Source organism: Morone saxatilis, unplaced genomic scaffold, assembly GCF_004916995.1.
Source record: "Morone saxatilis isolate NCDOM2014 unplaced genomic scaffold, NCSU_SB_2.0 Contig15, whole genome shotgun sequence".
NCBI classification, from domain to species: domain Eukaryota; kingdom Metazoa; phylum Chordata; class Actinopteri; family Moronidae; genus Morone; species Morone saxatilis.
Genome location: NW_023339707.1, coordinates 2,521,114 through 2,535,010, shown reverse-complemented (window position 1 = coordinate 2,535,010; position 13,897 = coordinate 2,521,114). Strand labels below are relative to the sequence as shown.

At 40.5% G+C, this 13,897-nt stretch overlaps 1 protein-coding gene across 1 annotated transcript in view; it reads right to left on the bottom strand.

The window, feature by feature from the left end:
• Positions 1 to 9,257, bottom strand: part of ntsr1 (neurotensin receptor 1 (high affinity)) — a 37,811-nt gene extending 28,554 nt beyond the window's left edge. Inside the window, exon 1 of the mRNA XM_035657492.1 lies at positions 8,589 to 9,257. Coding sequence (XP_035513385.1) covers positions 8,589 to 9,257 — 669 coding nt within the window. The remainder of the gene's footprint in view (positions 1 to 8,588) is intronic.
• Between the last annotated feature and the right edge of the window lie 4,640 nt (positions 9,258 to 13,897).

Here is a 13,897-nt window from a genome sequence, read left to right as displayed (position 1 = left end):
AGCAGTTATGTCAGAAAGTCTACCGTCCCTCACAGCAGCACTAGCTGGAAACGCTCGTCAGCACGACACTAGCTGAAAGCGTCTCACTAACACACAGCTGGCTGGAAACGCTTCTTCAGCACACACCGCTACTGAAGACGCTCTCGACACGACACTAGCTGGAAACGCCTCCTTCACATGGACAGCGTACTGAACCACGCTCTTCCAGCCCCATACGCACTACCTGAAACCGCTTCACATACCACCAACACGCCCGCCGCGGCATGCTGGAAACGGCTCGTCACACGACACGCGCTACTGAAACGCTCTCACACGACATACTGAAACGCTCTCAGCGCAGTGACAGCTGACTGAGAGGCCTTGTTTTTTCTCGACCACCACACCTTAACTGAGAACGCTCTCACACACGTAGCAAGTGGGAAGCGACTGCTGTACGTCAGCTATATGATACGTGAACTACCATATATGCACTACTATAGTACACGTTAAGTATGAACATCACCGGGTGTCCCTGACGGCCCCTCATAGACAGACATCACATTCTTGCAAACACCAACATAAAGTTGTACTCATCCTCGCCTAATAACTCACATGCACTGATTTAATCTTCCAACTGAGTTCTGAATTTCTTGGAGAGAATATTTGATTTTATATTTCAGCAGTTATTCTGAGTGCTTGACAGTAAGCTTTAGGTCAATATATAATGGGGGTTTGATGTAGTTTCTTGATGTGTACTGTGTGTGAATGTTTATGACTCAAAGAAGTGTGTGAAACCAGTGGTGGAAATATTGGCAGTACAGTCAATATTGTTGCACTAGGGCACTTGAGCTGATGTGTCCCACGCATGGAGACAATGAAACAGTTTATATACTGTAGCTTTAATTAAACCCATGTCTATAATTGTTAATATTAACACATGCACAACATCTAAAAAATATGCTGCAAATACATGAAAAACCATCATCTACTCAAATTTTCAATTCGTTCAATACTGTGTTTTATGACCTAATTGCTGCACAACTAATGACATGCTCATCAGCCTCAGCTCTACTTTCTGTTTAGTGCCATTTAGTAAATGTTAACATCCTAACACGCTGAGCTTAAATATTATAGTATTTAGCTCAAAGCCTCGCTGTGTCTAATGAACAGCCTCAGAGAGCCCAAAGGAAAAGAGAAACATTGCATTATTTTCACAGTGCTTTTTGTGTTTTGTAGGGCTGCCTCCCAAACTAAAGATTTTCTTAGTTGAATAGTAGTTGTTAGTTCCTGCTATTAGTCTTTTACGTTTATGTTTTTAATTTATTTGTTTAAATATATATATTTGACTGCTGTAGCCAGCATGAAACAGACTTAGGAGCAAATAAAAATAAATATAAGTACAAGTACAAGGCTTTCATGCTTAGTCTATTGTAGGATGATATTGCGTATACAAATGCATCTCCGCATCAGCCACAGCATAAAAAGTACAAAACAGTACTGAAAACAGGACCGAAAGCTCATGATTGTGTCGTACTGGCAACATACAGCTCAAGAAGCTACAGGGCTCCAACCTGTAAACACTCTCTCCCTCCTAAGAAACCCTCTCATGATCTGTGCACCGCTCCACGGGATCAATAATCAATACATCCACGGCTCTTCTATAAATGTCATTTTCCAAGAGAATTGTTTGGTCAGTGGGCAGTGTTTTTATAGGGTTGATCTCTTATCTTGAACATAACTTGCTACCAGTGCAGGTTAGCTGTTCAGCATGGCGATATACTCCAGTAAGAACTGAACCATCGTCACATGACTGAAAACACAGGGTTAATTCTGACCTCGCTAACCCTAAATCCTTCTTCGTAATACAGGCCCAAGGATGGACTTTCAAGCTATTTGTGATATCACAAATCCTGCTGATAGGCCCCGCCCATTAAAATCAGATGTTTAATGAGCACAGAGAACTTTCCACTTTCAGCAGATTAATGTAAAATCATCCTTCTAGTGTCAAACTCTGCACATACAGCACACTGTAGGAACAGGAAGAAACACAGATTTCTGACTGGAGAAGAATTTTAAGTTTAAAAAAAGAAGTTACTTTTCTTGTACAAAATATATTAATTCAAGCATTTTCAGTGACCCATATGTATTTATGTCAATTTTAAAAAACGTTCAAGGCCTTGATTTGTTCCTCCTCAAATTCACAAATGTTCAAGGATTTCAGGGACCCATGGGAACCAATGGAAGCAGCATTTAAATCCATCAAACTCATTCTTGAAGTTTCTCTTTGGGTGAGTCAGTCGCTTTTGGAGTTCAAACTCATCCTGCTGCACAAACAACATGCCCCGATACAACCCAAGCAGAGACTCCTGCACAGCAGGAGACCACTCAGTGCGAGCACAGCAAACAAGCTCACAGGTGTACAAGCCACGGTAAATGCACACAGCAGCACGAAGCTAAACACACAGCAGGTAAAATGTAAATGTACTGGAAATATCTGAGCTGACTGTCAGCTGCAGTGAGTTAACTTTACTTTCAGTTTGCTCCCATCCTGCAGTCTTGGAATTAAAAACAAATCCTCTCTTGCTCATTAAGTCCTTTAGCCGTTCTCTCATTCACACGCTCTCTTCCTCCTTCACACACTCCTGCACCATACACATGTTGACAAGTTGTTTGTTTGTGGTGGAAGGAGGGCAATAGAACTTGATTTTTTTCTAGATATCAATGTGAGAATCTTGAAAGAGATCGCTAATCTAGAATTAAGAAAATAACAGTGGTAGATTTTTTTAATTTTTTTAAAAGAAATGAAGACTTTTCTGAGTAAATAGACAGGAATTACTTGGTATGCGCAGTATGTAAAAACATAATCTACGAAGTACCTATAGCTGTCAAATGAGCGTAGTGGAGTAAAAAGTACAATATTCCCCAATGAAATGTAGTGCAATAGAAATATCAAAAGCATAAAATGGAACTACTCGAGTAAAGTGCAATTGAACCTATGTAAAGTCATTTTATGAAAACCATAATCAGATAGGAGCACAAACTAAGGTTCATTTTCATTATTGATTAAGCATTATTTTCTTATAAATTGGTTAATCCATAAGTCTATAAACTGGCAGCAAACTGTGAAAAATGCCAGCCACAAATGACCAGCTATCTCAAATGTCTTGTTTCATCTACATTTTTGCATGACAAATTACTTAAAAAAAGATTAAAAAAAGATTTACAGAAATGGTTTCTGTTTAATTTTGTGCCAATCCAATAATCGATTAACTGACTAACAATGAATCACTGGGCCTCTAAATCAGACATATCGTGCCCCCTCCTCCTCTCTCTGCCTTAAAATATTTTAAAAAACAAAAAAAAAAACATGTCAGCATTAACTTCAATCATAATTGATGGAGAGTCAAACTCAGGTTTGTTCGGAGGCAGTTATGTATACCTCCAATGCAGACAGTCATCAGCTTGTTTGTAGGGTTGCTTTGATGAGGCAACTATTGCATCAAAATCAAAAAGACAGAAGAAAAAACGGCTTCATGGAGATACAGACGTTTTTTTCAAGTTGTAATACTAAAGATTTTCATGAAATCAACAGGGGCAGATCTTGCGGCAGCTGCCACCCAAAATTGGTGTCAGATGCTTTCAAATTGAATACATTCATTTCGATTAATTTAAAAAATAATGTGTTAAAATGATTTAATGATATGTCCACATTTTAGACTAAGGGATAGGCTTAAGTTAATAAAAAAAAAAGACGTCTGAAGAATAAAACAATTTATTGATTTCTAATTACACAAAGTAATAAATTAATTGGTAATCAATGAAACACTCACAACACAACACAACACAAAAACACAAACGAGGGAAACGCTATCTCATCAGTTTGCAGTGAAGAAATGAGATTAGGAACCATGATGTAACCTTTTTTGAGTTGCACTTGCAGTGCCACCGGCTGCTGCCACCCCTTCTGTTAATGCTACATCCTGCCGGGCTGATGGTGCTGTGGATGATTTAGGAGAAGATGGGCCTAAACGGGTCAATCTCCACGCCTCCCCATGAGCCTGTTTGGGAGTAAGAAGAGATGTTTTCTTGCTGCCTTGTGTCAGAGGAGGCACTGGCTGGAGTACTCTGTGAAAGCAGCTTTTTGTTATTTTGATTAATTTCATTCAATGTAAAATGTTTGTCCTTAAATTTATTTACACCTAAGGGATTTCTACTTTTAGACAGATTATTAGGACAGCGACTATTCTTGTAATTCTTCCTTAAAATGCTCTCCCGGGGAGACGAATGGTTTCACTTTGCATAAATGCATTGTCAGTTGCCAGTAATTGGTGCCCCCTGCTATAAGACCTGTGCCTCCCCCGGATATCTGTTCTAGCTCACACTGCTACCCAACATTGAGGGACACTAACCAAGCTGCAGTATTTTTGTTGCTGCAGCAAATACGCCATCTGCTCTGACGTATTTCTGATAAAGAAGCTGCTCCACGAGTGTTTGCTGGCCTCTGATTCTAAGACCTGCAGTATGAAATCTCATTTGTTGTCACCAAATCAACCAGGACTGAAATCTTCGTCATGTCCCTGCCTCGGAGCTCATTATTAAAGCTCCCCTCCAGTCAAAAATCTGTTTCTATTCTTCTCCTTATAGTGTTCTGTTTGAATGCTGTCCATGCAGAGTTTGACATTAGAATGATGTTTTCACATTCATCTGCTGAAAGTGGAAAGTTTCTCTGTGCTCATTGAAAATCTGATTTTAAGGGGCGGGGCCTACCAGCATGATTTGTGACTCAATTAGTCTTGGAAGTCAGTCCTATCCCAGTAATGCAACTTGTACAGTGTGATTGTAGAAAAACTTGAAGCCACCAGTGCACAATCCAATGAGCATGGATTTTACAGTGAAGTAGGATGGTGCGTTTTTCAAACTGGGTGTCTGGGAATCAACAGGGTCCATGAGTGGGTTGTAAGGGGGTCCCGCTCCCCCCACGCATAGGAGAAAAGAATGTTTCAACTTTATCACTTGATCAAATTTTCTGGAAGCTGGAACAACAACAATAATTTATATTGATTCCCAGTTTGGTCATTGATATTCTATGGAACGAATTGATGATCCTTTTAAATCTAATAATAATAATATATAATAAAAGAGACTTCTCGAGACCAAAAAGAGATAAAAAGACAAAAATCTCTTAAATTGGGGATCAGTCGTAAATAATGTAAATCCATTGTGAAGGTCCTGTGACAATCAAAAAGTTTTAGAAGCCCCTGAAGTAGGAGACATCTTGTGTCCAGCAGGAAAACTTAAATATATAACTAAATTTGCAAATAAATGATTCGGTAATAATTTAATGAGGTACAGGATGTAGATTATGGTTTATAAATAAACTTATTGTGGAAAAACCATAATTCAGATACACATTATTCTCCAAGCAGACTAATTTGTGTATAGTGGTCTAATATCATGTCTGGGGGGATCTTTCAAGCTGAAAGAACTCGTAAATCAAAGATAAGCTATGTTCAATCCCAACTGAGTCCTTCTTTAAGGTCTAAGAAGTTAAAACACTTTTTCAAATGCTGTGCATTAGTTTTATATTTTCGGTACAGGTTTTACTCACAGCATGCAGTCCTGCCCGCTAACTGCATGGGGAACTGAAACTTCCTAACCCAGGGCAGTGTGAGCATGCCTCTCCCGACCTCCTTATCTCTCCTTCACTTCAGTTTTCTCTCCACGCACACTACCTTCTCTCCCGCCAGTGTCATTATGTTGTCAAAACAGGCAGGTGTTTGGGACCTCTATAGAGCGGGGCCGCCACTTCAAGCAGCTTATACTGCATCTTTCATAACAACATGCACTGTTAAAAACAAACATGGCATGCTTAAATGGTTATGGGAGGAATTTGGATCATTTGTGCTCTTAGCAGTGTACATAATGTCCACTCCCAAGGGACTTCCGACTGTCCCAATGTTATTTATTGTTCTGCTTATGCATCAAGGGGAAAAAATGAAGTCCTATGGATTCATAGGGTAAGAACCCCTTGTTGTGGGAAAATGTTTCTTTGAGTGTAAGCAAAGACCATTCTTCTATAAGCCGGGCTCACGAATTGCCAAAAAACCTCAATGAAATGAATCGGACCCGATAAGAACTGTTGCCTTGGCCGCTGCTTAAAACGTTATTTCGCAAAGGAGTGATGAATAGAGAGGCAAAACACACACAGAAGAAAAGCTGAGACAAACAGTGGAGAAAATATCCTGTAGGAAAGTGGAGAGAGCAAAAGCAGACAGAGAAGACTGCAGCAGATGATGGATCGTAATTGATTACACAAAGCTTAAAGACAGACCCGTTCACAGATTCACACCAAGAGAATGTCACATTCCCCTTTGCTTTCGCCTCCATGCCAAGGGTCTGCAAAGCCGCACAAGTAATGGCCTCCACTTAATCATCTCCAATCTCTCCACACCAAATCTGCTCTAAGTGGAAGCCATGTATGTGCATGGTAACAAAGCTGAAGGAGATGGCCCCTAATCATTTATACAACCTACGACCTGCCAGAGCAACACCCATTTGTCTAGCAGGGAGCAGTGGGAAACAGACTTGAGAAATAGCCTTTTTTGTTACATGGGGCTGCTGTGCATGTATGGAAGAAATTTGTGTGTGTGGTTGGGTGGTGTGTTGTGTGTGTGGTGTGTGTGTGTGGTGTTGTGGGTGTGTGTGTGCGTGCGCGCGTCTCTCTCTTTGTTCTCGCTCACTCACCCACTCACTCACTGATGACTCACAAGCACTTTACATTTACAGCCACATTCCCCCTTAATGTACACATAGGGTTCAAGGAAATAATCAATGTAAAATGGCAAGGGATTGTAGAAGAATTGCCCGAGTAGCCCAGTTTGTGCCTCTCATAGGTCTTTTCTGCCATCAGGGAACTGGCTCTATTCCGTATCAAACCATCTAGTTCTGAACCAAAAACTAAATTGGTTTCTACCTGAAAAAGTTGGTTCCCAGCTGGAGCCAAAAAATAGCAGATTTTCCTCGGGAACAAAGTGGCCGTGTCATATTCTACATGCATTGTGCACAACAACCTCTGTTGAGGATGCATCAGATTACTATAGTTCTATAGTTCTAGCTAGATCAGCACATCCAAAATCTGAATGGAACATTCATAACCAGAAACTAAATTTGGTGGAAAAAACGGACCTTCCACAAACAGGGAACAAGCTCTGAAAACAGCAGTTTTTCCTTGGGAACCAAAGGGGTGTCATATTCCCAAGTTCAATAAGCAGAACTTATTTGATGGAAAAACACTAAGAGAGATTAAATCATTTAGATCTTTAAAAAACACAGGTCATTTAACAACACTGCTGTTCTGAAGGTAGTTCCAAAATCCTCCAAGACTCTTCCAACAATCCGGATGAAAGAAATATTCAGTCTGATAAGCCATCTCTGTTGATAATTTCTCAATTAACTGATTAGCTGTTTGGTCTTTAAACTGTCAGGAAACTGTGAAAAATGCCCATCACTGTTTCCCAAAGCCCAAGCTGGCGTCCTCTAATGTCTTGTGTTGTCCACAACACAATGTTCAGTTTACTGTCATAGAGGACTAAAGAAAGCAGAAAATGTTTACATGTACTTTAAAAAATTACTCAGAATGATTAATCTGCTCTTAAAATAGTTTAAAAAAAACTAATTGATTCATCAATTAATTGTTGCAGAGCTGTAAAGTAAGTTGCACTTTTCATAATATAGTTACAGTGTGCTTTAAAAAAGGACACAAGCTCATCCAGATAGTTAGACTTTTTCTGGAAACACATTCACAACAATTAACAGAGGAGAGGAACAAACTGGGGCTTGACTCCAAGGTGACTGTATTCAAATGGTCTGACCAAAAGTCCAAAAAGCCACAGATATTCAGTTCACTCTAATGCAATGAAAGAAAAAAAGTGACAAATCCTCACATCCGAGAAGCTGGAACCATCAAATCAATCTTTTTTCAATCAACTAATTAATTACCAATTATTTCAGCTCTGCATACACAAATACAAATGCACAAGAACTGAGTCAACAGGGCACCCTTCCACATCACACCTGTATCATCACCCTGCATTCTGCAACTGTTTATCATCTTTAGATTTCAGCCATAATCATATATCAATATAGAGGCTATATATTAAGAACTTAAGGGTCTGATCATCAGCAACATGTTTGATTAATTTCGCAGAAACAATCGTGATGTTGTTGATGTTGGTGAGTCTGCCTTGTTCATTTCCTGGCAGACATTAACTTGCAGTGAAGTTGGATTACCAACTACCCTAAGGATAAATATATTTTTTAATATACCGAATTAAAGCTTAATGAGCTTAGTAAAATCTGCATCCTCTCTGTGTGGGCAGTGATTGAGTTTCTTTTTGTGGTTTCAGTGAAAATAAAACAATATATAGAGGAGCGTTTTGGACACATATGCGTAAAGCCACAGTTTCAAGCTATGGCACGCATGTAGTACAGAGTTTAAAAAAAACAACAACACACATTTCCCGATTTAAATATCCTTGGTGCGTAAAGCGCAACCGTGGAGACATCTGCACACGCAAAGCCAACACACAAACCAGCTTTTGGACACCTACCTGAAGCACAGTCTTAATGGTGACAGGTGAGACGATGGCGGTGCAAATCTTCTCGCTTTTACGCGTCACCTGGCCCATGATGAAGAGCATCGGCGTGGCGAAGGCGAAGGACGCGAGCCACATGGCGCTGATGAGCTTCTTGGTGCGGCTGCGGGACATGATGCTCTTGGCTTTGAACGGGTGGCAGATGGCCATGTAGCGCTCCACGCTCAGGCTGGCGATGTTGAGCGCGGTGGCGTAGGAGCAGCTGTCCCGGAGGAAGTAGTAACCCCTGCACACGGCGTCCCCGAACACCCACGGGTGGTGGAACCAGATGAAGTTGTAGAGCTCGATGGGCATGGAGAGCACGAGGATCAGCAGGTCGGAGACGGCGAGGCTGGCCAGGTGGTAGTGCACGGTGCTCTGGAGGTTCTGCAGGGTCTTTTTGGTTAGCAGGGTGTACAGGGTGATGGAGTTCCCCAGAGAGCCCACAGCGAACAGGGCCACGTAGATGATAGTGACTATCACCCTGGAGTAAACGTCCGTGTTCACTTCCAGGTCTTCCTCCTCTGGTTTGGACGCGGCGGTGTTGTTATCAAAAGAAAAAAGTGAGTTATTCCCAAAGAGTCTCTGCGCCAGCGCGCCCAAGTCGGCCAAGTCTCCCTCTGAGAGCGTGGAGTTTAAAACCATTATGCGTCTATGTGTGAACACATGGAAACAGAAAGGGGGACTGTTTAAGCTGAATGCACATTTGTTGATTTTCACTAGTTTATCAAGCGGAGTAAAGCGGGTTCAGTGTGTGGAAGTCGGAGGAGAGCAGCCTTTATATTTGGCACGACAGGAGGCGTGCTCGCTATTGGATCTGCTGCGATGACGCACAGCCATTCAGTGAGTGGAGCTCTTGCCTTTTGGTGCGTTCATGTTTCACCTTGGAAACCAAAAATAACGCCTAGGACCAACACATCGAAAATCATGGGCATTTAATTCCACTTTCTGAGAGACATTTTTTATTGTTTGTTTTGCATTTTGGCTGCCCTTGACACCTAGAACTCTCTTTCACAAACACTCTGTGCGTGCACCAGGCTTCTCTCTTTCCTGCTCTCTCACTCAAGCACACAAGTGCAAATAAATAATGTTAGGCGACAGCTGGAGACTCCGCTACAGTAGATCAGATGATGTTGGAAGCTGCAGTGTTAGGATGGTGTCTTTAGTGCTAATGATCAAGTCTCAGTGTGGAGAAATATTATCACAGGCAGAGAGGAAATGTTACACTAATGGTTACTTTGCAACAGCTGCCACTGCTGGGACCAGTGTAGCAAAGCAGGCCCTCATCTCTTTGATACACACTCACACAGTTTAACAGCAAGTGCTACATCTAAAGAATAATTAATGTTAATGTTCTTTTATACATATAATTTCAGTACTTTTAGTGGTCATGTCCCTGCCTCGGAGCTCATTATTAAAGCTCCCCTCCAGGTCAGAAATCAGTGTTTCCTTTGTTCCTACAGTGTGCTGTCTAAATGCTGTCCTGTGCAGGTTTGACACTAGAAGGATGTTTTCCACATTCACGCTGAAAAAGTGGAAAGTTCTCTGTGCTCATTGAACATCCCCCCTGGAAAGTGAAGTAGGTTGTGGTTTGTCAAACTGGGGGTTCTGGGATCAACAGGGGTCCCATGAGTGGGTTGTAGGGGGTCTCCAGCAATAGGAGGAGCAGAATGTTTCAACTTTTATCACTTCATCACTTTATTAACTAAGGAGACATCTTGTGTCCAGCTGGAAAACTTTTCAGTGAGTTCTAAGCTGCTTAGATCACCTACATAAATATAAATGTTTTTGCTTTGTGCTTTTACATCGTTAGATAGTTAGATTCTCCACAATTCAATCCTTCACTTCATTTTATAAAATTAATGAATATAGAAACCATGAGCACCAAAGTATCAAATGATCTAATGAATCATTCGTCATTGGTATTTCAATAGTCTAATTTTTATAAATGTAATATTCATACTGGTATAAATAAACAGTCTGATAGTAATTTCCATCTCAGCTAGAGTTTTGTGCAAGAGGAATTAAAGGTCTGTTCCAGATTGAGGCAGGTTGAGTCCAGTGACTGAAGCAAATAAAAGCCAGCTATTGACCTTGACCATGCCCTAGATCTAGAGAGAGCAGTGGCTCCTAGTACTTAGGATGGGTTAAATGCAGAGGACAAATTTCACTATACATTGTACTAAAGGGCTGCATTGGGAACAGGAACGGGCGGGTCCTGGGATTTATCTAGTCGATAAATTAAGTAGAGAGGAATATTAAAGCAAATATTTACAAAACAACAGCAAAACATGGCAAGTCTGGCATTTGGAGAGGTTTCTCAGTTGTTACTGAATGAAACGTTTCCACCTTTGGGACGGGGGCAGAGATCTCTATTGTGCAGGAGTGAATGGTCAGAACGCTTGTGGGAGCGGGCAGTAACAGTCTTAAATCCACCGGGAGCAGGCGCGATTAAAAAAAACAGTCCCACGCAGGGCTCTACATTGTCCTGTGTATGACTGTATATGTGTTGCATGCAAAGTCACACATATACTGTGGCACATCAAAGCTTGTGTGTGTTTCTGTGCTGCAGCATAACATCGGCTCTCTGCTGAGAGATTCTGCTTGGCATCAGCAACCTGCTGCTTTGAGGAAATGCCCTTTTGGTTAAATAGGAAATCTCTTCATGTTTCTGTCCCCCGGGGGTCAGTGTCTCTTTAACTGTACAAAGTTCATTGTGTTTTTCTGACAGGCTGCCACAGAGGAATAAAACATGTAGAATTACTTATAATAACTGTCAGCTGCTCACAGTTTGGCCTGTTTCCAGTCACAGCCAAGGATACTTGGATGTGTAGTACATACTGTGTCTTTGCAGTACCTTAAATATGATGTTTACGATGGGACAGGATGTCTTTTTTACTAATGGTTTTCCCTTATCTCATCCACTTCCCAAAGGGGTCAGTGGGGGTCAGTGGGGGGTGGACAGTTAGCTTTGCAATAAAAAGACAAAAACAGATTCACACATTGGGTTTGTTTTCAAAGTCAATTCAAGAGTTAAATGTTGTCAGAACAGTTGTATAGGATAAAATAGGAGAGTAAAAGCTCCAGTGTAAGATATTAATAAAAAAGCCTCAAATTGGATTTAATAAAAGGCTGAGGCAAACAGAAACTCTTCAGCCTTGATTTAAAAGAGCTGAAAGCTGCAGAAGACCTGCAGCTTTCTCGAGTTTGTGTTGCATTAAAACTAAAAATTGTTTCTCCATGTTTAGTTTTGACTTTGGGGACAGAAAGCAAACCTGTCCTAGACGACCTGAGGACTAGATGCTTCACAACGTAGCAGATGATCAGAAATACATTTTGGCCCTAAACCATTCAGTGCTTTATAAACCAACAGCAGTAATTTAAAATCAGTTCTTTGACAGACAGGAAGTCAGTGTAAAGACCCCAGAACTGGAGTGATTATTGGGTCTCAGTGAGGACACGAGCACATTATGGAGTCAAGTGTGTGTTTTATGATCCACATGTGTATGACGATTTGTTAACAAATTACAGGCTTCACAAATGTGTTTTCTTGTAAATCAGTCCTGGTCAGACAAATCAGAAAAATCATGTAAAATCAGTTCTGAGTGTAAGGACCCAGTTTCAAAACCCTTTAACATACTTACCCCTGGGATTGTTGTGATCGATGCAATGTTATGTGGGAAAGATTCACTAATGGCGACTGATATAGTGAATGTTTGAGCTGGAATGAATAAACCTTTTTTACTTTGCACCACTATGACTCTGCAAAGGTACTCAGAAGGCTGCTTTCTTAAACAAATACTTTAATTAAAGAATAATTAAGTTAAACATTCTTTAACATGATAACAGACCAATATGTCTGCGATAGGCTGATATTGGCCCATAATATCAACTGACAGATATCAGTCAGGCTCTAATAGGAAGAAACATTCCTTTGCACATTTGTAAAACTTTTTTCTTTAATTTATGGATCATGAAACACAGATTTCTCACTACTATTGCCAATATTTTTTACTCCATAATGCACAATGAAAAGGAAAACTTCAAACTCTAAACTGAATGTGGAAATGGGATTCACATTTAGTTCTCTCCCTTGCTTGCCTTCCCCATCAGCTGCTGACTTGATGTGAGCATCTTACTATAGTTACTGCACATGAAAATACAGTCATACAGAATTAAGGTTATGTGTGCACCTCTTTTCTGAATGTTTGGGGAAGGCTACAGTATTCAGTAGACCTCACCCAGATTTTTATATTTTATTTTCTCAGGGTTTGTGACAGGATTAAATAAACCCAGCACCATTAAATATAACTGGCAAAAAAACATTTATGAACCAAGCAGCTGGCAGTGGTTGGGGCAGCCCTGCAGTCCACATATAACTGGACCGTGTGACAAACAATGAAAATTCCTTCACTTGGTTTTCACCTGACAGTGGCAACGTAAGATAAATGGTTCAGTGGTCAAAAGACTGAAGATCTGCCATCTAATCTGAATTCCTCCTTTGCAGTCATTTCCTGCAGCTTAAAGCAAACATACCCGGCCCAGTACATATACTGTTAATGTACACATCTTAAGGGAAAACCCAGAATGAAAGGGGAAATAAATGAGCCAAAAGCCAAATTACTAACTGAGATTAAACAAAATTAAGCAGCAAAACACTTTCCTGATCTACTGTTTGTTCATCACTACAGGCCCAAGATAAGGTAAAGGATGTACAAAATATTCCCATTTTGCATTTATTCCAAAAAAGAAAATATTCCAAAATAGTTGTTTACATGGCAATTCAAAATGAACATTCCACTAATATTCCTGTTCACATGCAGCTGTGCTAAAAGTGGAGCAGCTGGAGCTGCTTGAGCCATTTAGCCTCTTTTCCACCGCATACATGTCCAAAGAATACTCCTAAAACCTGAATAATATCTAGATCTGAATCAGAAAATGCTCATTTCTGAATAAGGCCTCATTAGGACTATCCAAACTGAATATGCTGTTTACATAAAACTACAACAACTAAACTTGTTATTCTTAAACGTCACAAATGTACAGTGCAAAAAGGGAAATTTGCAAATCTTCTGATATCCTGGGTAACACCCACTTTGGGAACCAGACAAAAAAAAGAAGAAGAGAAAAAGTATGGTGGTCGTAAAACTCTCAAAAAATGCAAACGCCCATATCTAGAGCCAGTGTTTAGTTTGTCCCTTTTTGTAGAAAGATGGTAGTTCAACAAGGCAGACCCCACAGAGGGCGATCCGCTGTGTCTGTAGATAAAACAGCTCATTATAAAG